This window comes from Myodes glareolus, chromosome 20, assembly GCF_982192425.1.
Source record: "Myodes glareolus chromosome 20, mMyoGla1.1, whole genome shotgun sequence".
NCBI classification, from domain to species: Eukaryota; Metazoa; Chordata; class Mammalia; order Rodentia; family Cricetidae; genus Myodes; species Myodes glareolus.
In genome coordinates this window covers 54,148,589-54,176,110 of record NC_142045.1, presented here as the reverse complement: position 1 = coordinate 54,176,110, position 27,522 = coordinate 54,148,589, and the positions used below count along the sequence as shown (strand labels likewise).

At 39.0% G+C, this 27,522-nt stretch overlaps 1 protein-coding gene across 7 annotated transcripts in view; it reads right to left on the bottom strand.

The window, feature by feature from the left end:
• Phc3 (polyhomeotic homolog 3) overlaps positions 1-27,522 on the bottom strand; it is a 70,322-nt gene that overhangs the window by 29,298 nt on the left and 13,502 nt on the right. For 4 of the 7 annotated variants that reach the window (XM_085682373.2, XM_085682374.2, XM_085682380.2 and 1 more), the window contains 6 exons: positions 23,023-23,181; positions 20,564-20,662; positions 13,719-13,962; positions 7,419-8,290; positions 7,083-7,130; positions 2,352-2,505 (listed from right to left, as the gene is read on the bottom strand). In XM_085682373.2, coding sequence (XP_085538499.1) covers positions 2,352-2,505; positions 7,083-7,130; positions 7,419-8,290; positions 13,719-13,962; positions 20,564-20,662; positions 23,023-23,181 — 1,576 coding nt within the window. The remainder of the gene's footprint in view (positions 1-2,351; positions 2,506-7,082; positions 7,131-7,418; positions 8,291-13,718; positions 13,963-20,563; positions 20,663-23,022; positions 23,182-27,522) is intronic. The other 3 variants (XM_085682377.2, XM_085682378.2, XM_085682379.2) reach the window with 3 other exon arrangements.

The following is a 27,522-nucleotide window of genomic DNA, read 5'->3' as shown; positions in this document are numbered from 1 at the left end:
TGTCCTGGCACTAGCTCTTGTAGACCAGGCTGGCCTCGAACTCACAGAGATCCACCTGCCTCCGCCTCCCAAGTGCTGGGATTAAAGGCGTGCGCCACCACCGCCTGGCTGAATTAATCTTTAGATCATGAGTAAAGTCCTCTAAAGTTGTGTTTATATATATATAAAAACCTGACACCGAGTATTTGCCAATTCACAAGAAGCTGTTAGAAATGTTAGAAAGCAAAGTATGAGTCACACCGGCTACTTACAACAGGGCAGAAACACTACTACTGCTCTGCCCTCTAGGCAGCTCTATGACTTTGGAATAGGTTGCTGAATTTATTTACAGATACACACTGGGCTGTGAATTTGTCCTTCCTTTTTTACATGGAAACTTTTAAAGCCTTTAACCACTGAACCATCTTTCTACTCCCAAACAAGTCTATTTTTACAAGTTCCTTAGTTCCATCATTTGACAGGTTATTCTAAATATCACTGTCTTACTCCCCTTCCACATACCACAGAGGAATGAAGTAAATCACAAGACTGACATGTCTACACCATATCTGGCAACAGCCAGAAAGACGGGCTTGGAAGGGTCTCAGACAATACATGAGGGAAAAATCATGAAGACCACTGTGTTCCAACATTTCACATTTGGTGTTAGCAGTAAGAGCCATATTTAATTTGCAATAAAAGCATAAGTACAGTCAAGTAAGCTGATATTTCTACTTTTGAATCAAAACTTCAGGATATCTGCTGCAACAAATGCTTTCAGAGTAAAGAAGCTTTACATACTGGCTGAAAATGTAGGTTAAGAGCACAGCTTGCTAGCATGCCTAAGACCCTGATTTTATCCTCAGCACCACCAAAAAGTAAAAAGTTTAAAAAAAAAAGTTAAAACAGGCATCATGGTGCACACCTTTTCTAATCCTAGCACTCTGGAGATATGAAGCAGGTAGGATCTCTGTGAATTCAAGGCCGGCCTTGGCTACATATAAAGTCCTTGGCCAGTCAAGACCCTGTCTTTTGTGTGTGTGGGGGGGAAGTATTTAAAAACAACAGAAAATAAAAATACCTGAGACTGCTGACAGGTATCCTGTGTAGCCCAAGCTAGCTTCAGACAACCGGTTAGCCTTGAACTCATGATCCTCCTACCTCAGCCTCCTAAGTACTAAGAGTACAAGTGTGCACCACCACACCTAGAATCATGGTTAGGAGGTTTTTAAAATGTTACTCTCAGAGTTGCCTGCCTCTGACTCATGAATTAGAGGCGTGAGCTACCATGCCCAGCATATTTTCTGTTTTCAAGAGAGAAAAGAGAAGAAAGCTGATTTCCCTCTTCTCTCCTTCCTGGATATTCACTTTAGGGAATAAAGTTCAGAGAAGGGAGCAAAACAGATGGTCAGAGAAAAGGAAGGCAAGTGCTACTTTGTATCAGACCTCCTCAGGCCCCCACAGTTTGCTTCCACGCCTAGGACAGTGTTTTTTCTTAATTTAAAACAATCATGAGGACCATGAAATCATCAAAACACAGAACAGTTTAAACTAAGCCTGAGTCAATATTGGTATTACTTAAATAAGAACTTAAGTACCATGTATGTTAAAGAAACCGTTAAAGCACTTAATCAGATTATAACTTCAGAATGCTTTTAATTTTGAAAAGTGCAAGTGTGTGTGTGTGTGTGTGTGTGTGTGTGCGCGTGCACACCCACGTGCAATTGTGTATGCAAAGCACATACATGAAGCATGTGTGAAGATCAGAGGACAACCTTGGATGTTGATTTTTAGACAGGGTCTATTTTATTGTTTGCCGATACATACACCAGGCTAGCCAGCCCACAGGTTTCTAGACATTCCCTTTTCTCCACCTCTCATCTAACTGTAGAACACTGGGATTATAGGTGTCCACCATTGTGCCTGGCTTTATGTGGACTCTGGGGATTTGAACTCAGGTCCTCATGATTGAACAGCAAGTACTTTATCCACTAAGTCATCTCCCTAGTCCCCTATTCTAATTTTTAAGCTAGAAATACCTAACACAGGAATGTGAATAAGCACATGAAACATACCTGTATAAGCCACTAATAAGTACAATGCTTGAAACGCCATGTTTTTCGTTCCGGTGGTGCTAAATATTTTATAAGTCAATAACTTTCCACTGCTATTAAAGAGTTTCCCAAGAAAACAAGTAAATCTTATTTATTTTTAATAAAACAATGCTCTTCATACATTTTAAACTTTAAAGATAATCTATCTTTTGCTACAGTTAACAGTAATATCAGTTTAATGTCATCTCCAATGAAAAGAACATTTCCTACTACTGCCGTCTATCAAAAAGAATCTCCCCCTATATTTTGTTTCCTCACCTAACAAAGGATGTTCAGATGTCAAGTCCTCTCCTCGCCCCACAGTTATGGCTGCTGGAGACAAGGTGGGTGGTGGTGGTGTTCTATCCATCCTCGCACACTCATCTGACTCCTCTGGCATTTCTTCCTCACACACATCTTCTACTTGATAAACCTGCAATGACAAGTCATACTGCCTTCAAATATTTTCAAAACTACATCTAGTGTGGTATTTTAATTTAAAAAAATTAATTCTAAATATATTAAACTAAAAACAGGGCAGACGGCTATACTGCCAAGCTGAAAGGAAAACTCTGAAATCACTCACAAAAGTGTTTATACTACTTAGCAGCGCACCACTGAAAGCACACTGTGGGCCAGTTACGTGACCCCAGAACCACTGGGCTTTCCAAATGATAATGACCATAGCTGAACATGTTTTCAAGGATTAAAAAAACAGGGTTTTGGTTTTATACAATCAAATAACTATTTTTAAAACACCATTGCTTCTACTAATTTTAACCTATCATGAATCAAAAGAGGGGCCAGTACTTTTATAGACACTCTAAGTAAACTTCCAAAATAATATATGCCAGGGCAATATAATGCCAAAAATTATATGTAAGATTACTCATTGTTAATAAAAACTGAATTAGGAAAATTATTGTATATGAAACTACAGAAAAGTCAGCAATCATATTTTCATTCCCTTTCTGTTCTACACAAGAATCAAATGAATTCTTATGAGTTAGTACAATACACACCGAACATTATCTTTCTTTAAAACCGAACACACAACCTAAGCTATGTGGTTCTACGTCTCGGTTCCCACGAAGAGGGTTTAGTGCTTTTAATGCAACTGTGATGGTTTTACTGAAAGACTTTGACATCAAAATCACAGAGGAAACAGGGCAGTGGTGGCGCGCACATTTAATCCCAGAATTTGGGAGACAGAAGCAGGCTGATCTCTGTGAGTTTGAGGTCAGCCTGGTCTACAGAATAAGTCCCAGGACAGCCACGGCTACACAGAGAAACCCTGTCTTGAAAAAAAATATCACAGAGGAGAAACCATGTAACTAGAGCTAAATTACTCAACTAAGGTTTTATTAAACTTAAGGATTAATTTTCAAAGAGTCTCTAGAAATTAACTGATGTACTTTGATTGGTTGCTATTTATGAAAGATAATCTACTAACACAAAGATGTAAGACAGTTCATTTCCATTCGTGTGGCAAAGCTTCCGCTTAAATTTACAAAGATTGAGGTTTTTTTTTAAGATTTCTTAACTAATTAACATTGAAATAAATCTTAACAGTAAAAAAAAACTTGTAAACATTCACAAAGTTAACTTTAAGTGACATCCATTTTAGTTAAACTGTTGGAAAAAATGATAATTTGAGGTGTCTAGAATTTAATATGAAAATAATTAAGATTTTTGAATCTGGCATAAACCATGTAAAATACTATAAAGTTTTATTTATGAAGATGTGCATAACCACAAGTAATACTGATTTAATAAAAACCAAACAAATTATAAAAAACAGAAACAAAACTCAAAGCATCTACTTAGAATAAAACACCTATCTAGGTGATACAACCCTGCAATCCTAGCATTTAGAAAGGTAAGACAGAATACTGAGTTCAAGACCAGCCTGAGTGCATAGCAAGAGCCCATCTAAACAACAGGAAAAAAGGATTAAACATGACTTTTGCTTAAAAAATAAATAAATAAAATTTCTGAAGGTGGTAGTGGTGCACGTTCTTAGTCCCAGTATTCAGGAGACAGAGGCAAGCAAATATCTGAGTCCAAAGCCAGCCTGGTCTACAGAGTGAGTTCAGTGACAGACAAGCTACACAGAGAAACCCTGTCTCAAAAAACCAAAAAAACAAAAACCTAAAATTCCACTGGAGTTATTTTATATTTAACATGATATCCTAAACTATGATCCTAATTAGGCACTAAGTAGGCAATATTTTTTAAAAGATATCTTTTCGCAACCCAGAAACAGAAAACTGCTTCACCGAAAGCCTCAGCCACAATGGAATCAAGCCAACTGTTACTGTACACTACACAACTGTTACTGTACACTACACAACTGTTACTGTACACTACACAACTGTTACTGTACACTACACAACTGGCAGCCACTACTCTGCTCATGCTAACAGCAAGGTTTAGTATACACTAAGTAATATACAAACAATATAGAATAATACTCAGCATGGAATACATCACTACCAACATGTTAACAAACGACAATAACAAAAATAAAATAAAGTTTGTGGCACCTACAACCTAGAAGGTGCGGAGTTCGTTCAGAGGAGCGGCTGGAGAGCTGGCTGAGGGCAGCCATGCAGAGTGGCTTCTTAGCCAGTTCAGTCCATGGCACTCTTTCCTTCACAAACAGGTCTTTCAAAGAAGGCCATAGCCAAGCTGCTAACCCTCTCCCTCACTGCTGGGCCACCTGCTGTTGCAGCATCTGCTTACACTATCTTTTTAAAAAAACAGAGCTCGACTGTGCACAAAATTCTGACTTTTTGAAGAGTAGTTTTTAAAAAAGGACAAGACCACAATACAAATAGCATTGTTTTTTCAAATTATCAATCAAAGAACACTACAAAATAGCTTTTCTTCTTATGATGAGGTTAAATGAGGAGAGCTTTTTATAATCTCCCATGTAAAAGAAAACCAGTTTACAGGTAAATAAAGTAGGCAAAAGAAATTTGTCACACATGTCTGGTACAATCAGCACAAAAACATCTAAAATGCAACAGCTAGACTTCTGAGGAAGGTAGTGATCGGAGGCTTTGCTCACAAGATCATGACAAACTACACAAGTCCTATTTAGCTCATAACTAACTATTCTAAAAATAACGAAGACCGCCAAACTTACCTCAGTAAAGTCCACATTCCCATCTGTCTCCCTTCCTAAATAAACTGAGGAACATGTGTTTATTAGTTCTAAATCATCTATCCTCAACATATCTTACTTACACCTAATTTTAAAAAAAAAAAAACTGTTTCTTTTATAGAAATATCTTTTTGAAAAACAAACTGATTTAGTTTGATAATTCACCTTTTTCTTTCAATTTTTACATCTTATTAGAAAGAAATATATCCACACTTAAGTACTTGAAATAATCAAGGGTGGAAATGGTGTTTTTGCAGGAAAGACAACAAAACAGCAACTTAGTAAGCAGCTGCTGGGAAAGGACTGGAGAGGACACTGGTGTGCAGGAAGGGGCCTGCTGTCACACAGTAACGGGGACAAAATCAGCAAGACAGGTCCAACAATATTTTTGGCACAGTATTTAAAGTGTTTTATTTTGGGCATTTCTGCCCTAATTATTTTAACCCAAAGTCCTCTTATTAAAAAGGATATAGGGAATATGGAAATTTTATTGTTTACTCACTGAAAACCAATCTCCTAATTAAATGTTAAGAAAATGAAATGAAATTTGATTCCTTTGAAGGTACTGTATTTTTCTTAAACCTCTGTTTTCCATGCTTTTGTTTTGAGGGTACTGGGGACTGCACAGGGCCTGGCCCATGCTAAACAGGTGCTCTACCACTCAACTGTATCCTCAAAAGCAAAACCTACTAAAAATCCATGAAAATAAACACAGAGGCACAGTTAAAGAACAGGGTTTTCTAACATCAGTTTCTCCTGGTTTCTGGTTTTCCAGGGCAGTAACAGGCAAAACTGAGCAGCTCCGCGTCTGTTAAGATTACTTAGAATAGGGGGCTGGAAAGATGGCTCAGAGGTTAAGAGCACTGGATGCTCTTCCAGAGGTCCTGATCACAACCATCTGTAATGAGTCTGGTGCCCTCTTCTGATATGCAAGCATACAAGCAGGCAAAATACTGTATACATAATAAATAAATAAATAAATCTTAAAAAAAAAGAACACTTAGGATAGAAAAACAAACTACAAAATCGAGTCATAAGAGTCGAATGTTTCTACTAATGAAGAGAGCAAAACTCCTTTCCTTTCTGAGATTAATGTTATTTGATATCTAAATATTTCAATTTAGAAATATTCTGTATGGACTCTGTAGTTAAGGCTGCTCTTGAACTCACTGGACAGCCCAAGATAGCCAAACTCATGCCCCAGCTTCCCGAGAACTGGTCTGACTTTCAGTGATGTTCAAAGTTTGACACAAAACTTCCTTATAGAAAACTTTTTTTTCCTGAGTAAGAAACTGAATCTGGTCATTCTGATTAAACTCATAAGGACCTTATTTCAATTTCTGCATAAAACATTTAATGAATTTTAATAAGTCCTTCAGAGAAAATTTTGAAAAAAGCTATTTTCAAGATAACCTCCTTTTTCAGGCCTCATGTGTCCGTTTTGAGAGGCTCACTCTGACACATTCCACTGAAATCCAAATTACTCAAAATTCTTACTTCATACTGTAGCGCATTTCTGTTACTCTCAGTGTCAAAGACACTCAGGGTTTTGAGCCTTTTAACTGAGAAATAACTTAAATATTTATTTTCTCTTAGTAGATAGAAAGTTTAAAAAGTCAATTATTTTTTGCAAAGTTAAATTCTACCCTGGAATAAATGTTTTTACAATTTTAATTACAAAACACAATTTTGTCAAAAAAGTTATATCATACAATCATACCTCTTCCTTGAAAGAAAAGCTGCTCAAGGCCCAGGACTTCCAAATGCACCCAAACTGAAAGGTTAGCTAGATAAACCATGCGCTTAAGAACATACAGAAGGGATCTATGAAGGATAATCACCTTAAGAGAAAAAACTTTGTGCAGATGACACTGGTTCAAATGCATTCCCTTGGGGAAAAAAAATCAACTCTGTAAAGATAGCAGATGGATTTGTTTAAATAGTAATAAAATTAACGAGGGACTTTAATAACCATCACAAATTTAAAGCATGCAACCATACTACAACAAATGACATTTTTTTCCTTTGCCCATACAATACATGGTTGGAATACTGACACGGGAAAAAGGCAAGCTTAGAAAATCATAGACATTTAGACTTCACAGTACAGCACAGTGTGGGAGAACCAACTTTACGTTCAGTTCAGCAAGAAAGTCAAAGAGCTGCCAAGGGCTTACCACTGGTGGATCAACGGGTGCTGGTGGCTGTACTTGGAGATTTACCGCAACAGTCTGTGGAGGAGGAAGAGTCTGAAATGGCAACTGGACCAGAGCTTCTGCAGCAGGTAGCTCTTCTTCTGACACCAAAGCATTCTGCACCAAAACCTGGCCCTGGGACAGAATTTCAGGCTGCACTTGTAAAGACTGCATAGACTGCAAGGGCAGTGGTGGGATCTGAGCTGGAGGAGATGTCGACATCTGTGGAGGGGTTGCGATTGGAATTGGAGATGACTGCAGGGCTGAATATTGCTGGTGTGATGTTGGAGACACAATCTGCTGAGCAGGGGACACCAAGGCAGACTGTTGGACTGGGCCAATGTGTACAACAGGGGATGCTGGAAGTGGAAGATGGGATGGAAGATTCAGCTGTGCTGTGGGTTGTACCTGATCAGCAGTAGCCTGCTGCAAATTTGGCCCTGTTTGAAGAGCTGAAGACACAAGAGGGTGTGGCTGGATAAGTGCTTGTGGATGGATAATTATAGTAGGAGACTGACTTGGGGAATGAGGTGGAGGAGGAGACACCACTACAGACTGCTGTGCCGATTGTGCCTGATTAGGAGACACAGTTAAAGGAGGGGGATGGCTCTGAATTGGTGAGCAATGCTGTGACTGGGCATTACTAGGAGCTGGAGAAAGGCCATGGTTTGGAAGCGGGATACAGTGCTGGGATGGGGGCGGATCTTGAGTTGGACTCTGAAGGGTGATTGGCTGAATCTGCTGTTGTTGCTGTTGTAAAATCAGCTGATGATGGGAAACCTTAGGAGGTGGTGAATGAAGAGGAATCTGTTGATGTTTGATTAGAGAATGAGGCTGAATTGGAGAATATGAAGCTGTGAGAGAAAAAAATGACAATTAGTACTGATTTCAAAACAAAACAGTTTTTACATAAATTTAAAGGAGGAGAGTTTTCACATTAGAGAGTCATAGTCATTAGCAGTCTGTTACAAGTCTTCTAGTTTGACATTCTATGACATTCTCCTTGCAAGGCTAAAATACTAGATACATAAGCTACGCTGTGAAACACTGACAGAAAAGCAATCTAGTCACATATGTATAGCTTCCCACGTCCTACTCTCCAATCGACAGAACAGCTTTACCAGCCTAGCACTGAGGTCTCTGCACTTGAGTCTCCTGAGTCCGCCTCTTCTCTGAAGGGGAAGTATCAGCACTCAAGGATGACTTCAAGATCAAGATCTCATCCCGTCTATGACAAAACATATCCCAAACTAACAGCATAATCAACTAGCTAGAAGGCTTCCTAAGTGAGCATTTTAGCTTGGAAGAAGTCTTTATTATTTGATCAGAATAAAATTGTTTCACATAAAACTTCAATCAATTAAGCAAAATACATGGCTGAATCTTATAGTGGAGGGGCCATTCCAAACCTAAGTGAGCAATCATTGTTTTGCAGAGAATGCAAAATAAGATCATGATACCTAAAATAAGGGATGGTGTTTATTCCTTTGCACTCAATGGCAAGTCCAGAGTGAGTGGTAAGCACTGAGTGGTATCGATCAGATCTCCTCCAGAGGTCTTAACAACTGGGACAGTGCACACCATGCTGACTCTACGACTAGGACTGAAAACTGAGTGCACTGGAAGGTATCTGAAATGACTGCTTAATACCACACAAAAATCACACACATTTAAGCTGTCATGGTAGGCACACCTTTAATCCTAGCACTAAGACAAAGACACATGGATCTCTGAGTAGAGGTGAGCCGATCTCCATACATAGCAAGTTCCAGGCCAGTCAGGACCATAAGGAGACCCTGTCTCAAAGTCTCCACCCCCACACACCCCAAAAATAGTCATCTAAATTAAATATAAAGACAGAATTTATCTCTCAATGTAAATATAAAAGTTACATAGCACTTTACATTCTTTTATATTCAACAACAGTTATGGCAACAGCCTTATACAAACTTCTAATAACTTTTTTTCTTAAACATTTTTTACATTTTATTATAATTTAAAATTTAGGGACCAAGCTGATGAGATCTTTCAGCAGTTAAGAACATTGGTTGCTCTTCCAGATGACCTGAATTTGGTTCCCAGCACCGATGTGGCAGCTAAGAACTATCTGTAACTACAGTCCAGGGGATACGATACCCTCTTCTGTCTTCCTGAGGTACCAGGCACACATATGATATACATATATATGCAGGCAAAAGTCATACATATAAAATGGTATGTTTAAAAATTATAGCGAACCTAGCCAGGCGGTAGTGGTACACGTCTTTAATCCCAGCACTTGGGAGGCAGAGGCAGGCAGACCTCTGTGACTTTGACTTGGAGACCAGCCTAGTCTACAGAGCGAATTCTAGGACAGGCTCCAAAGCTACAGGGAAACCCTGTTTCAAAAAAAAAAAAAAATACAGAGATTCTTTAAAGAAATTAACATCTGCCAGGCAGTGTTGCACACCTTTAATGCCAAAACTCAGGAGGCAGAGGCAGGCAGATCTCTGAGTTCAAGACCAGCCTGGTCTACAGAGTGAGTTCCAGGACAGCTGGAGCAACATAGAGAAACTTTGTCTAAAGAAAAGAAGAAAAGAAAAAGAAAGGAAGGAAGGAGGGAGGGAAAGAAGGAAGGAGGGAGAGTTCCAGGACAGGCTCCAAAGCTACACAGAGAAACCTTGTCTTGAAAAAAAAAAAAATTACAATTTCACTATCTATTAATTATTTTTAAATGAAAGGCTGGGTTATAGCTCAATTTAGAACACATGTGTGTGGCATGGGCTCAAATAGCACTGAAAAAAAGAAAAATGAGTTCTAAAATTTAATCTAAAAATAATTTTTCACGTAAGCTAGTAATTCAGATGAAGACTGCCAGCCTCTACAAATGTGGAGACAGCTGTGTGACAGAGTTAGAGGAGAGCGGTGACCAGATCCTGTGACTCCAGAGAGTGCTTCCCGTTCTCTCAACACTTGGGTCACAGCTGGAGCAAGTGGCTGTCATCTCTTCTTTCAGATGAGGAAATGGTCTTTTCACCTCCATTTTTTAATAAGAATGTTATAATTTAATTTTAAAATCTTTGTCAAGTACTTTTTAAATTTTTAATTATGTGTCTGTGTGTGGGTTCCTGAGAAGGCCTGAAGAGGGCATCAAGATTCCCTTGAGTTGGGAGTTACAGGCAGTCATGACCCATCCAAGTGTCCTGGGAACAGATCTCCAGTCCTTACAAGAATAATCACTCTTAACTGCTGAGTCTTCTTTCCAACCCCACATGCTTCATGGTCCTGAACACAAGCGATATATACACTAGAATGAGTCTGTGTGCTGTCGTAGGTAAATTATCTGATATTTCAGTAGAGTAACAGTCTATTCTTTATCTAAATTAAATTCTTCTTAGATCAGAAGTCAGAGTGCAAGAACAAGTCCTAGGATACAGGATGAGAACTATGAGCAAGAAGAGCTGACAATGTCTACAAAATTGTGTCCTGCTGCTTCATTTCTCTGACTTTAATGAACACTTTATTATTGTCACAGGGGCCTAATATTTGAAAGATTAATGACTTAGTTTCTCTTATTATTAAAATAAAATATCATTTCATTCAACAATTACTGCAACCCCATGAAGAAGAAATTATACTAAACTAATGCAATATGTGACAGATCAACTGAAAGCACTATCAAATGAATCCTCCAGCCTGAGCTGAGGGCTGTATTATAAACTATTTGCCCCTTTCCCAAATTCACCATGCTGAAACAATAACCCCAAAGTGGCTACATGTAGAGACAGAGAAGGAAGGAAATAAGGTCACGTGGGATCCTGGGAGTGAGCTCAGCCCTGGCATGGCAGAGATCTGTATACCAATAAAAAGAGATACTAGGGCTGGTGAGATGGCTCAACAGGTAAAGACATTTGCTGTCAAGCCTGATGACCTGAGTTTGACCCCCGGAACTCACACCTGATGACCTGAGTTTGACCCCCGGAACTCACATGATAGAAGGAAAGAACCAGCTCCCACAAGTTATCCTCTGACCTCGACATGGACTCTGTGAAATGCTTATGCCCCTGTCCTACCCCTACAACTAAAGAAGTAAGTGCCCCCCCAAAACAATGTTTTTAAGAAGTCATCAGAGCTCTCCTCCTTCACTGTGCACACACAGGGAAGTCCAAGGGAGGACAAAAACAAAGTGGCAAGTGGCAGGGTAGAAAGACAGTCCTCATCAGAAACTGGGAATGGCCAGAGACTTCCAAGGTATGTACAACATTTCTTGGTGGCAGCCAGACCAAACGACTAGAGGATTTTTTCACTGCATGTTGAATTAATTTCTAAAGAAAAGAAAAGGGGGGGGGGGAGCCCTCTAAAAACTGCATAGAAAACCCCTTTCCTGATTTCTAGGGATGTGGTTAAAGGTGAATTCTCACCTTTATATATTAAAAACAGAACTATTGTCAAGTGTGGTAACACACTCCTTCAATCCCAGCACTTGGGAGGAAGAGGAAGGTGGATTTCTATGAGTTCAAGGCCAGCCTGGTCTAGAGAGGGAGTTCTAGGACAGCTAGGACTGTACAGAGAGACCCTGTCTCAGAGGGAAAAAAATTAACAATCAGGCACAGTAGGAGGCTGAGGCAGGAAAGCTGTCATGAGTTCAAGGCCAGTCTGGTCTACTGTCTTCTAAATAAATAAACAGAATTGCTAACACATGAAAGCTTCCACCCTCAAGTAGAAATGGTCAAGAAAATCAGGTTATTTTTTAGACCCTAAAATTACATGCAAGAAAACAGTAACCATGTCCACTCCAGTAACTATTAGGCAACCATATTAGGAAATAAATAATACAAATAGAGGGTCTGGTTTTTTTTTCTCTATTTAAAATGAGTGCTGGCCTAGGTCTAGCTAAGGAAAGAATAAGAAGACGGGTCTCAGTGGACACTACCCTCTGACCCGTCAGCTCAGGAGCAGCAGGCACTGCTGCTCCACATTGACTCAAGCCCTGGTGCTGCCGTGAGGCTGAGAATGCTCTGGGCAATGCTGTGCAAAAGCACACAGACCAGACCACACCCCAGGGTATAGATATTTACTAAAGACAGAGAGAGAGAGAGAGAGAGAGAGAGAGAGAGAGAGAGAGAGAGAGAAACAATATCTAACTATAGCATGAATGGATTTACTAGCAAAGTTTATAGCACTTCTCTAAGATTCATTCATAACAATCCTAAGCATGGTGGTAGCTAAATAATGCTAAGGGGAATGACTGACAATTTCCAAAGCGTAAGTGTCGAAACTGGGTGATTAGTTCAAATATACCCATGTGCGTACCTATCGCAGGCAAAAGAACAGAAGACAAACCTTCGTGCTATTACTGTGAAAAGGTGAAAAGACACAACAGAGTGCTGAACACGGTGCCTATCACAGCCACTGCTGGAGCACCTCAAGGAGCTCACTGTCCAGTAAAGAGGCTTGGGTTCAGAAAGCACTACAGTTATAACAGGTCAAAGGAAAGAGGCATTTCAACTTAGAGGAATCAGACAATGCCAAGATTTTGAGAGTTTGTAAAGCTAAGAACATGGACAATCCTAACACAGAAGAAACATGAGAAGAAGTTAAAGGGCTGTAACTCCATGTTAGAGCGCTGTGTGCCATGTTGGGAGGCACTAGACTCAATCCTCAGTACCAAACACACAGAGAAATCAGTCTAGGGGGAAAAGTAGATTTCAATAGTATAGAACAAGCGTCAGGAAGCTCACTCTGGAACCATGAAGCAGGATGACCTGCAGGAAAGAGATCCGCATGGCAGAATAAGAATGAAAAGGTCTGCTTCCTTGACAGCTTTTCCTCAGATGAAATCCCACACTGGTAGTGGTGGATGATAAGTTAGGAAAATAATTTCTTTATTTGCCCAATTTTCTGTTTTGAAAAAGTAACAAATCTCCACTAACGACTTGATCAAGATGCACTTACTTTTTTACTAAAAGCTTAAAAATATGTCCCACTAAAGCATACTAAATAAGTTAAGACAATTCTTTTTTAAAAGCTAAAAGACTTTATTACTATAAAGAGAGCAACATCATAAAGATGTTAAGTGCCAAGTAACAACAATGAAAGACCATCTGTTTTCTGTATAACTTGTTTCAATTACTAGGTTTTCTAAATTTTTTCAAACAACTTGAGATCTTCTTTAGCTGACAAAAATTCTCATTTAAAAATGTTTTAAAATTGTTACTCTTATTCAAGTAGCACATGTCCTTTGTTTTGCTGTCTGCTAAGAAAACAATTAAGACAACTATTTTCGACGAACATTTACCCCACCTGGTGCTATTAACTGGTGAATGCTTGAAGTCCGAGTGACCGCTGTGCTTCGAGATTCCAGGCTTGGGCTTCCTCCCTTCTTGCTCTCTGGAGAAGGGTCTCGTTGGCTGATTTTAGAACTGGTCACTGTTGTTTTATTATGACAAATTGTCAATGACTGAGTTTGACCAGTGCTTTTTGGTGGGCCATTCTGTGAGCTAGACAAGACACCCAACTTCTGGCTGCGTAATGTTAAATTCTGAACCTAAGAACCACATAACAAAAAATAAAGATGAAAACATAGCTTTAGCTGATACAGCAACCATTACAATAATGACAGTAATTAATATTGTGCCTCCTACACAAAGAGGTCCACACTCCTGAGACAACCGATAATCCTTAAGGAAACCCTTACAGAAAGGTCGCTCCACATGAACATGTCTTAACTACTATGTGGCAGGCTGGAAAGGACATATAAGACAGTTGTGAGTGAAAGAGCAGAACAGGAAGACCAGAAAGAACTAAATAAAAACCACATCAATAATAAGGGGAGGGGATGACGGCAAATGCAGTATAAATATGAAGAAACGCCTCTGCCATGCACTACATCAAAAGTGACCAGTTCTAAATGTGTTAGAGGGAGTACTGTAGGACAACTGACTTCTCCAATCATCTGCTCCAGTGTGATACTATGAGAGCATTTTCAGAAAGCTTCTTAAACTGAAATTCTGTTATTGACCACTCAATGTCTTTGAGAACTGGTTTTTCTGAGCTGAAACATTACGCAGAGCTCTGAAATAGGTAAACACTGTAAATTGACAGGATTATCAAACTTCATCTCACTTGAGCTTATACCTTTCCAAAGAGCAAGGCAGAAAATGCCTCACCCACAGTGGCATAGCTTCTTGCCTATCTGAAACATGTACCAGATACACTTAGTACTAGCAATAGTCTCGGAGGGTCAAAGGAGGCACCACCTAGACAAAGCTAATGAATGACAAGCTGCTGAGGACTAACTTCTTCAGTTTCAGGGTGCTCACTGACTCTACACATTTTAGCTGGTGCTCAAGGCTCTATTCCAGGTCCAAATGCCAAAACAGTGTCAAACAGTCATGTCAGACAAGTTTCTATCAATTCTACAGCTACTGCTAATGTGTGCAAATGAAGTACCTCACCATTCCACCTCAAAAAAGACACATGTACCCTAGGCATGGTCTCAGAACAAGCAGTGCTGGAGGGGGTGAGGACTCAGCCTTCATCAGTGGAGTAGTTAGCAAATGGACTTAACATCTGAATAAACTGTTAGGAGGCTGTGGAGCTGTAGAAGAAGGGAGTGGCTGTAGAGAGTTGGTCACTAAGGGGTTATCTTTAAAGGAGAATTGGGGCCCTGATCCCTTCCTCGGTCACTCTCTGCCTGGCTGCCAACAATGTAGGCCCAACCCACTATGAATCCACTTTCTCTTCTCCAGTCTACAATCTTATACAACTGCCAAACTGCTCTCACTGTCCTATAAATACACCATATACTTCCTTCATTTGGTGCCCTTTGTTCTGGCTCTGCCTGCCTTAATATCATTCTTTCTCAAGCCATTATTAACAGTTCAATAATCTGCTTGGCTCTCTCAGAAGAGCTTCCTGGAGTTCTTTGTGAAGAATTTGCCCTTCCACTCTGGGATGTTTCCATGGAATCTGAGTGAGACTGGCCTACAGCACAATGTCTAGCTTGTCTGTACATGACCAACATACACATTTGTGAAACGGTGAGAGGAGACTCAGCTAATAGGGACAGAGCCTCCAGCATTGACTTTTGCACCCCTAGCAATTCAGAACTATAAAAACTGGGAACTTCCTAAGTTGGGATATTCTCTTACATCTGATTTTGAAATCACATCATATAGATATTTAAAAAGTTATTTAGTTCCACTTATGGCTCTTATGCTAACACTAAAATTTGTCCATATTTACTAACAAACTTCATTAAATATCTTTGTGGAGGCACATTAAAATATCTCAGGAAGGACAAAGATATAGCTAGGTGGGCCTAATATGTACAAGGCCCTGGGATCCATGTCTGGTATAACAAAAGAAAAAACAAGAAACTATTATCAGGATAGTGATAGTGGCACAGGCCTATTATCACAGCACAAGGAGGCAGAAGCAGGAGGATCACAAACAAATTCAAAGCCAGTCTAAGAACCATAGTTAATTCCAGTACAGTCTTGGCCATACAGCAAGACCTGACTCTAAAATAAGTAAGTAAATAAACAAATAAGTAAAACAATCAATTTACCCAGGAAGAGCTACATAATAGAGAATATAGCATTTTCCACAAGTGATCCATGCAGTAGACCATATAATAATGATAACCAAGAAAAAATAAGCCAAAAAAACTTGAATGGTTCCTTCAGGATGAAAAGCATCTGAACAGTAAATGAAGATCTGACACAATGACCCCTAATACCTACACCACACTGCTTCCTGGAATCCTGAAAGGCAATGTTCATGCCTCCACAGCTAAGTATGATGTTATGTTCTATATGAGCGTGTAGACTTTAGATAACCTGCTGCTATCTTCACTCAAATACTAACTGAAAGTAAATAACTTACACTGTAGAAACTGCAGCACCAGAAGTAACACTCACTACTGGAAAGACCACATATTCCAAGACAGTATCTTTCTGGGGAGAGAGAATCCATCCCCAGATGAGGAGTAATGGGCATCTTAGCCTTAATTTTCATTTCCCCTGAAACAAGCCTATGATTCTATAAGAAACTTTGACATCATGCATGAGGTATTTTTGCTAACTTCTATAATGAATATATCATTACCAAAATAATTCTCGGAATCATTTAACTGAAATCAAGCACTGCAGACATTACTACAGCATCTTCTCTGCAGAAGAGGGGGCTGGAGATAGGGCAGGGGATTAGTGTTGTGCTGAGCTGACTTCTCAAATCAGCATTCCCCAGGTTGCCCTTTGACAAACAGCATCTTATTCTTCTATAAACATCCTTTTTGTGCCAGTTAGATGGCACACACCTCTAACCCCAGCACTCTGGATGTGGAAGCCGAGGGACTTCTGTGAATTCAAGGTCAGCCTGATCTATATCTAGTTTTCCAGGTCAGCCAGAAGTATACAATAAGATTGTCTAAAAAAACACTTTTACTGAGGAAAAAAGGAATTGATATACTGACTTTTGTAGTTTAAATAAGAACATTAAACTACAAATCTGATACTCTCAATTTTAAAACTACATACTTATTTTTTTTAAAAAAAAAAAGGTAGAAAAGTAAAAAAGAAAATTAAAAAGGGCCATAGTGGCACACTCCTTTAGTCACAGCACTTGGAAGGCAGAGAGAGGTAGGTAGATCAAGGTCAGCCTGTTCTATAGAGTGAGTTCCAGGACAGCCAGGGCTATACAGGGAAACCCTGTCTTGAAACATACACACACCAAAAAAAAAAAAAAAAAAATTCATACCCAACAGTCCTGAACCTGAAGGTGTGTCTCTGCTGGTCAGTATCGCCTAGCACTGCCAGCCTCATTCGCTGTCATACAAAATCAGTGTTCACAGAGAGATCCCTTCAGTCCCCTGAAAGCCTTAACCAAGTCAGACCCGCATAGCCACAGAGCCTGGACAGGGCACATCCTATGTCACCAGAAGACCAATTCACAAACTATATTAGCTGCATTAACGACACATAAGAATGTTTTCGTCATGAGAAACAGTAAGCAAACGGAGTACTAGATCATACTAAAGAGAAACATTATCTCCTAAGCAGCTGGTTGGTTTATCATGGAAACTATCAGTCATTTAAACAGTTATTTATTATCTCTTCATTTCTAGCTTCTTGAAAGCTAAGAACCACATGTGTGATTTGTCTTCACACAATGTCAAATAGTCAGGAGATATCTCATTATGCGGCAGCACTGTGATGAGGAGCTTCTGATTGCCTCACTTGCCACTTGTAACAGCTGAGGGGTATCATTTCCAATATAAAGTAAAGCAATTGGAGCTGAGCCAGGACCTTAAAATTAGCATTTAGTGAGCACTATCTAGCAGACCCTGTTAAGTAACTGCAAAGGGCCAGGAGCAAGTTAAGAAAACTCTGAGTTTACTCAGCTACAATCTTTATAACTAATACATGAAAATCAGTCTTTATTATTAAATGTATCAATACACAGAAGTTCTATTAAAAAATCAAAGAATATTAATTATTACTATCTCATTTACTTCTTGTTGTTGTTTGGTCTTTCAAGACAGCGTTTCTCTGTGTAGTTCTGGCTGCCCTGGAACTCACTTTGTAGGCCAGGCTGGACTCAAACTCAGAGATCCCTGCCTCTGCCTCTCAAGAGCTAGGATTAAAGGCATGTGCCACCACTGCCCAGCTACTATCTCATTTCTTACATTCACCAGAAAGCCTGAGTATGAAATGAGAAATAAAATGCACCAGGCATGGTGACTCATGCCTGTAATTCCAGCACTGAGGAGCTGATACATGGTTGGTGCAGGACAATTCTGTATTCTATCAATTATGTTTTAAATAAACGCTGATTGGTCAGTAGCTAGGCAGGAAGTATAGGCAGGACAACCAGACAGGAAGTAGAGGCAGGGCAATGAGAACAGGAGAATTCTGGAAAGAAGGAAGCTCTCTCTGCAGACCTGCCCAGACATGGAAGAAGGAAGATGTGACCTACTCTGCTGAAAAAGGTACTAAGCCATGTGGCTAACATAGATAAGAATAATGGGCTAATATACGTTATAAGAGCTAATATGAAGCCTGAGTTAATGGACCAATCAGTTTATAACTTATGTAGACCTCTGTGTGATTTTTTGGGGGGACCTAACAACTGTGGGAACTGGGCAGGACAGAAACCCCAACAAACTGGCCTTCATGTTACACATGGTGACTCATGCCTGTGATTCTAGCACTGAGGAACTGACACAAAAATATTGTCTCAAATTGAAGGCCTGGGGGATAATATCAAGTACTAGGCCATCCAAGGCTACTACCAAAACTTTTTCTCAAAAAAAGAAAATTAAAAATATACCCCAAATGAACAAAAGATATTCTAAAATGTATAAGTAAATAAAAGGCCAAAGATGGCCCAATATATGAGTGAATGTCTGTCATAAACATTTTTACTATGAAAACAACAAAATAGTACCACATAAAGCAATAGTCTATTCAATTATTTTAACTTAAAGTTTATTCAATCTAAATGATCATTATGAAATTTACTGAGATATGATTTACAGTAAGATGCACCTATTCCATAAATTTTGATAGTAGGTCAAAATTTATGGAACCAGAGCTGGCGGTGGTGGCACATTCCTTTAATCCCAGCACTTGGGAGGCAGAGAGAGGCAGGCGGATCTCTGTGAGTTTGAGGCCAGCCTGATCTACAGAGAGTTCCAGGACAGGCTCCAAAGCTGCAGAGAAACCCTGTCTCGAAAAAAGTCAAAAAAAAAAAAAAAAAAAAGTATGGAACCAACACACTGAACATCCAACCACCACAATGAACATCCCTCCTAGTCAATTTTTCCTACCTCTATTAACCTAATTTTTTCAGTATGGAGGGTTTTTCTGATTCTGGAATTTTAAAACTACAGAATCACAGAGGACATACTTATTGTGTCTAGTTTCATTTGCTAGCCATGCTTATGAGATGTACTAGTGGTTTGCTCTTTTTACTTTTGGTACTATTCCACCGATGACTGTAACACCATCTGTTGTACACTCAGCATTAGAATGTTTAGCTATTAAAAAAAAAGAATGTTTAGCTATTAAAAACTATTGTATAGTGTCAGTCTTCATTTCAGCCACCCAGATGAATGTATGATGATGCTCACTATGATCTATGATGTTGAACATTTTTATCTTGTGCTCATTGGCCTTTTATATATTGTCTGCCTGTTTGTTTGTGCTTCTTACTGTCCTAAAACTCACTACATAGACCAGGCTGGCCACAAACTCACAGAGATCTATTTACCTCTGCCTCATAAATGCCAGGATTAAAGGTATGCACCACCATGCCTGGTCTATATAGTTAATGTTTTGTGTGAACTATCTCTTCAAATATTGTTTCCATTTTTAACTGATATCATGATCTATTACTAAACTATAAGCATTTTTTATATTCTAGGTACAATCTTTGGTCGGATACATATATTGAGAATAGTTTCCCTCAGCTTGTATCCTAGATACTCATTTTGTAATGTCTCTTTAAAGAATAGTTTTTAGTTTAAGTACAATTTATCACTTATTTTTGTTTCTAGTTAATCTCTTTTGTGCTCTAAGAAGCCTTGCCCACCCTAGACTTGCAAAGATGCTGTCCTGCTTTCTCCTGGAAAATTAAATTTTTTAATTTTTACCTTTAGGCCTACATTCTACTTTTAGTTTATTTTTTGAATAAGAGAGAAGTTTCATTTTTTTCCATAGTACCAAATAAAGTAATACTCTACTTATGTTTTTAACTTCAAATTTTCCTGAGTTAACTCATTTTTAAACTTAAAATTATCATCTACTTTGACGTATCTGTTATGTAACTGCTTGCAAAGGAAATCTACAAAAAAGAATATACCTCATGTAAGAAAGAAATCTGGTATACAGCAAAACTAAAAATACAGTGTCAATAATAAAACTCTTGTTAATCTTGATGAATCAACACCTAATAATCTAAATCTGTTTGATTATATGTCATTTCTACAAAACAAGCATGCTCTTGGAGCTCTCAGTGCTTTATGAACTTCACCTGAAAGGCATGGCAATGCACTCTGAAGCAGAGGAGCTGAAACACAGTGACCGCCTTTCCACTGAGAGAGACCCAGAACTCCAGTACCACACTGTGATACACAATCTCACCTGAGCAGCTGCAGACTGACAGGAAGGTGACGATGACGACGAGACAACAGGAATGTCAGACTGCACAGCAGCCACAGTGGTAGCGGGTGTGAAAATCAGCTGTACAGACAGAAAACCAAAAATAACACCCTAAGACTAAAGAACATGTCCCACACACAGTGTGTAGCAAGCAGGCAAGAGACTGAACTTTGTGACAGAGAGACAGTGCAGTCAGGACTACCTCCTAAGCAAAAGGCTTCACACGACAACAAAGGTGTGATCACAGAGCTCAAAAAAAGTCACCAACAGCTTTGAAATCGCTCACAATTCTGAGAGTAGGGGAAAACTACTCAAAGAAAAGAATGTGTTTTGGTGAGATGAGATCCTCAAACCAAATTCTGTCCCAAATAAAAGCTACTACCTCAGGATTCCAAAGATGGAAATGAAAATAAAACTACACTAGGATATAGATTAATTTTGGTAAGAAACAGGCAAAGAAACACCAAAAAGTCTCTTCAGTCCACACAGTAACAGTGCCACATACTACGATGTTTCTCAGCTACAAGGGACCGATCGTAGGACAAAGTAAGGTTGCTCTTAATATTAACCCTGTTTATAAAGGGCTATTTGTTCTAAATATAAATGCTCGAATGTTAAAACAGAGGAGCAACCAAAGGCCTTTACCCCAAAACAACAAAAGAGAAAAACAATCCATACATCACCATCTTGTTTTCAAACTTTTAATATTAAACAAGTACGATTAATTTCTAAGACATACAATCTACGCAGTCTAACTGGATTTAGTAAATAACGATAGGCTTTAAAGTGTGGAGATACACTATTTTTTTTTCAAAATATTTATTTATTATGTATACAATATTCTGTCTGTGTGTATGCCTGCAGGCCAGAAGAGGGCACCAGACCCCATTGCAGATAGCGGTCAGCCACCATGTAGTTGCTGGGAATTGAACTCAGGACCTTTGGAAGAACTGGCAATGCTCTTAACCTCTGAGCCATCTCTCCAGCCCGAGACACACTATTTTTAAAGTCATTTCAAGAAGTACTCGCTACCTTTCTGCTATTTAAACTAAAATAATCAATTAGGGACCTTTTCTAACCTTGAACATTTACTAGTATGTATTAATTATACAACACTGGATTACACTGTGGGTTTCATGCATGCACATACATGGCCATCATATTCACTATCCCCTGTTCATATTCACCATCCCCCCTCATTTCCTGAACCCCTTATTTTCCTCTAAACCCTTTTACATTTGAATTCTTTACTCATTTACTTACTGAATCTAAATTCACCAACAAATTTTATTACTTTTAGTGCATGCAACCAGTCTAAAAGCACTCCACCCACAAATGAAGATTTATTTTGTTTGAGTCATATGAATTGCCCATTTTAAAGGTCAAAATCATCAAAACAAAACAAAAATATTTCAAATTGTGAAATCATATTATTAAAGACAATTTCATGAGAGAAAAGTAATCCAGAAGAGAAAGGAGATGTTTACAATTTGTTAATAAAAGTTGTGTCACATCATCACTTCCTGCCAAAAATAAGACTGAAAACTTGCTTTCCAATTTTCAATAAATAGGGATCAGATATATAATCAGTTCATTGGTCAAAATCTGCATATTAAGGAAGCCGAAGATGGTGAGTATTGATAGGATACTTGTCTAGTATTCATGAAGCCCTGGTTTCAGTCCCTAGTACTGCAAAATTAACTAACTAACTAATTAGGTTCATATCTATCTATCTATCTATATATATATCTTATATAAATAAAAATATATATATTAAAACATTTGCTTAACTGCACAAAATTATGTCAGCCAATGTCTACATGCCTTTAAAAATGTCAATAATTAAATCAGGTAATCAATAGATATCTAATTATAAAATTATCAATTAACATTCCTATATTAATAAAAAAAAGCTCAAGTAAACATAAGAATGCAACCTTACAGAACTTGAGACAGTAATAACCAAAGCTATGAATTATCTGAAAAACAATCAGAACTCCAATCCAGATTTCAGAAGGCCCTTGGACATAAATTCTTACTTCTCATTGAAAGTTTTTAATATTTCCAACTATTTCCTCAAATCATCAATGTCAGTAGAATAATTTATATAACACTGTAAATAATAAAACTGTAAGATGGCATCAGTAATAAAAAGTTCTTCAATTGTAGAGATCTCAAAATATGAAAAAAGATTTTAAAATAAGTACCACTATTAAAAAATATTGTTACCAAGAAGACCTATTAATTCACGGTGTAATTTTTATGAATATTTAAAAGTGTTCAAAGGCTGAGCATACACACACACACACACACACACACACACACACACACACACTAGTTAAATACTGCTTAAGTATTAAAAGTGCCTTATTGTATCAAATCCAAAAGCACTGGAACTCTCCCGTCCTCAGACACTGAAGAGCTGGTATCTTAGATCTTACCATCTGAGCTCGGAGATACATCTGAGCTTGGCTGGCCGTCAAGGTAGGGGAGGTGCTCCCTAGTAACATAGTCTGCTGGGTAATACTGCCACTGCTGGAACTGGACGCCTGGGAGCGATTCATCAACTGAGCAGGTGTAGGAGAAGTGGAGAGGTTGATCTAAGGAAGAAAACGTAACAGGTCATGCTTCCATGTTTTGCCTCCATATTCTCAACTTCAGGAAGCTGGAGCAAGGCAACCAATGGTAGAAATCTCAAGGATAAGCTTTGACAGAGCCCTTCATTTTGGGCAGCAATTTGCATACAAGCAGACTGTGTGTATGCCTACAGGCCAGAAGAGGGCACCAGACCTCACTGCAGACGGTTGTGAGTCACACACAGCATAGACTCTGTATGCAAACACACAGCATAGACTGCTTACTAACTGGAACAACTTCCAAACACATCCACATTTCAGGAAGACTTCAAGCAACTTAAAAATGGCTTTACTACTACCTCCCCCAAAACTAAGGATAATGTCCAATTACGTTAATTTTACACAGAGTGACTTTAAAGTTCTAACTGTAATACATTGTTTTGTCACAGTCATATTTTGAGGAGCTTCTGAAGTGAACAAAAATTAAAACACAAATAATCCATTCATATATGAAAAATATGTGGGTAACGTATAATTACTGTAATGTTTTAACTTAAAGGTTCTGAAAACAGAAAATACAATTGCTATCTATTAAACAGATAGGAAAATCCTGAATATTGACTATGAAATTAATGTATCAACATTTTAAAGTTTAAAGTCACACTTAAGAATTAATTAGAAGCCAGGCGGTGGTTGCGCATGTCTTTAATACCAGCACTCAGGAGGCAGAGGCAAGCAGATCTTTTTGAGTTCGAAGCCAGCCTGGTCTACAAAGCAAGTTCCAGGACAGCCAGAGATGTTACAGAGAGACCTTGTCTCAAAAAGCCAAAAAAAAGGAAAAGGAAAAGGAAAAGAAAAAGGAAATACTGAGCAAGCAGAGGTAGTGATTTATGCCTCATGTAATCTAGCACTCAAGAGGCTGAGGCAGGAGGCTTCTGGGTTAAAAGCCAGCCCTGGGCTACTGATGATTAAGTGCCAGGTCAACTTGGAGAACAAGAGACCTGGGCTAAACAAAAAGGAAAATAAAATCAGAACTAGGAAGGCTGAGGCAGGAGAACTGCTAGTTCATGGTGATTCTGAACTAAGCTACACTTCAAGTTCCTGGCCAGCATGAGCTACATAACAAGACCCTAGCTCAAAAATGTGCATGGACTAATAGATCCCTGGAAAATATATTAGAAACTGTCAACTTGTTGGATCTGTGAAGGGAAAATGGAAAGAGGTAGGTGGAGAAACAGGGAAAAAAGAGATATATACATCCTTTCTCGTCTTTCCAAGTCATTTCATGTTCATGTATCACCCATTCTTAAATAATTTCAGAGAATAACATAATTCAACCTCACCTTAAATCATTTTGGAACAAAGTAGAGAACAAAATTAAGAAATAGCTTACTAGACTTCTGATTCAGCAAGTGAATACACATTCATGTGCTCAAAGATACTCTCTGAAATGCTCAAATTGACATGAAAATGAGAAAGCAGTTGAAATGCACAAGGGAACAGGGAAGGGAAATGTTCAGGAGTCAGTCAGAAATGCAAACCCAGACATGTAGCAACAAATGACACCAAGGCATATCTAGGTTTATTAAGCCTACAAAGATGGAATGTCCACATTGGTCTATTATACGGTAAAGCTGGAAGTGAAATCTCTATTTTGAAACAAGATTCTGAGAAAGGCTGATCAATATGTGAAAAGTTCCACTCATGTATGCTGAGAAGCAGCTAGGAAGTTGTTATACCTGTCCTGACATACTGAAAGAGTGAAGGGAAGCATCTATGAGATTCAAAATTTCAGGGGTTTACCATGTGTGGGTATAAAATCCAAATTCACACTCCCTGCATAGTCCCTTAATATAATCTCATACATTAGCATTTGATAGAACAAAATAGTGATATAGAATAGCAATATTCTACCAGGGGAAACGTCAACTTGAAGTATCTACACATGAAACTGCCTTCATGAGACCCAGGTGAGACACACAGGAGACGGTCACGCACAGTAAGAAAAGACGTTGTTGAAGAGAAGAAACCCTTTACGTCACCTGGGTTACCCCACTCCCAGCCCCAGGGGAGACTCTCCCAACCCCTAAATCCCTAATTCTAGGCTGGTACCCACTAACTAAATCTTTCAACCTGCCCTTGCCCTAGATAAGATTCATAAACTCTGTGATATAAACTGAAATTTAGTTGCCTGCAAAGACTTGAATTGCATACAAACCTCAGGAGCAGAGGTGGGGGCTACAGGGGTTAGTGCTGTATCAGCCACAACAATCAGAAGGTTCCAGTCTGGGGCTAAGGTGTTCCTGGAGATCACAGGCTATAACCCAGGCTACACTTTTCAGTTATCTGTCTTTGAAGTCCACAGACTCTTGTTTTGATTGGTTAGTTTTACTCTTGATGCTGGGTTTGTGGTTTTTTTTTCTTTCTTTCATTCTTCTTCAATGTATTTTTCAGTTCCAGGACTTGTGTTGGATTTTTTGTTTTAAATTTTAATCCGTTAACTATCTCTGATGAACTCTCTGAATTGGTTTCTGTATTTAAAGTTTTCAGTTTCCTCAAAGCAGCTATCTGAAATTCTTTGTTAGGTTCACAGAATCTGTCTTGCTAGGGCCAGTAGGGGATGACTTATGTCCTTTCAGTGTGTCACAGCTGCTTGGCCTCTTCCCTGTCTACCCCCAGGTCTGATCCCTGCTACTTCTGTTTCTGTTTGTAATGAAGTAAATGTCTGTTTTCAGTCCTTGAAGTCTGGCATGCTAGGCAAGTACTCTATGATCAAGTTACACTTTTAGGTTTAATAACTAAAATTCTGAAAACAATCTTCCTTGTTTTCAAATTTCCTGGAAAGTGCTTAATACAACACCCTTGTTAAAATAATTACAAAAGGTATGAATTAGAAATTTTCAGGCATACTAAAGATTCAAGTTTATCACCAACGTGCTCACTACAAGTAATGTATCAGAAAAAAGCCCGTCAAACAGAATGCCCACCATAATAGCCTTTGATTATTTACTCGTATCTTTGGTACCCAATACTGTGCCTCACAGCAGAGCAGCATTAAAAAGTACTGAACACAGGCTGGAGAGATTCAGTAAAGTGCTTGTCACACAAGAATGAGGATCTGAGTTTGGTTCCAGTACCAACAGAAAAGGTGGAGCACACACACATCTATAATTTCAGCACTGGGAAGGCAGACAGGAGGATCCCTGGGACTTGCTGGATGGCCATTCTGAGGCAGGCCAAGGAGCTCAGTTTCAATTAGAAACCTTGTCTCAAAAATTAAAATGAAATATGATCACATCACAAAAACGCTCCACAAACAATCTGTCCTGCCTGCTAGATGTGCTGGGGAATGATGTCTGGGAATTGGTGGGAGTGGCCAGCCAGCCAATGTCTGGTTTAACTTGAGGTCCATGCCACAAGAGGGAGCTCCCACCCCACACTGCCTAGACGGCCAGGAACAAGAGACTGGCTAGTAGGGAAAAACTGAACATGAATGATTTTTATATATATATATATATATATATATATATATATATATATAAATAACACCAACAACAGAAGCAATGAAGTGATTCCTAATGATATTCAGCTATACTCCTTGTTCAGTCTTCATCATAGTCTTTCTCCGACAGCAGAAGGGAGCAGGCACAGAGGCCTATACCAGGAAACCCCCATGGACAAGGGGAGAAAAGACTGTGGGAGTCAGAGCGGAAGGAGATCACCAAGACAGCGAGCATGAGTAGACGTCACCTAATAATTCATTGCTCATTATTACTACCTAGAGACTTCTGTTACCACAAACTGTCTCTGTTGTGGGATATGTGCACAATGGGTGAAGATACATTATTGTTACGATTGGTTTAATTAAAGAGCTGGATGGCCAATAGCTGGGCAGGAGGTACAGGCAGTACTTCCAGGCAGAGAGAGGAAGGAGGAGTTGAATCTAGGTGCACCAAAGACACTACAGAACAAGTTAGATACACAAAAACGGGAAAGAGATAAAAGTCACGTAACAAAATGTAGATTTAAAAAAATGAGTTAATTTAAGCAATAAGAGCAAGTGGGACAAGCCTAAGATAAGGTCAGCTTTCATAATTAATAAGTCTCTGTGTTGTTATTTGGGAACCGACAGTCCAGAGAAAAATCCAACTACATGTCTCTTCTACTGTTGAACCAAGTTTTGTAAGCTACTTAGCCATTGTAATATGCTTCTGGTCAAATCACTTGTGGGAGAGCTAGCTCGCCAAAACAATAAACAAAACAAGGGGGCTGGAGCGATGGCTCAGAGGTTAAACCTTCTTAACTGACTGCTCTTCCAGAGGTCCTGAGTTCAATTCCCAGCAACCACATTGTGGCTCACGGCCA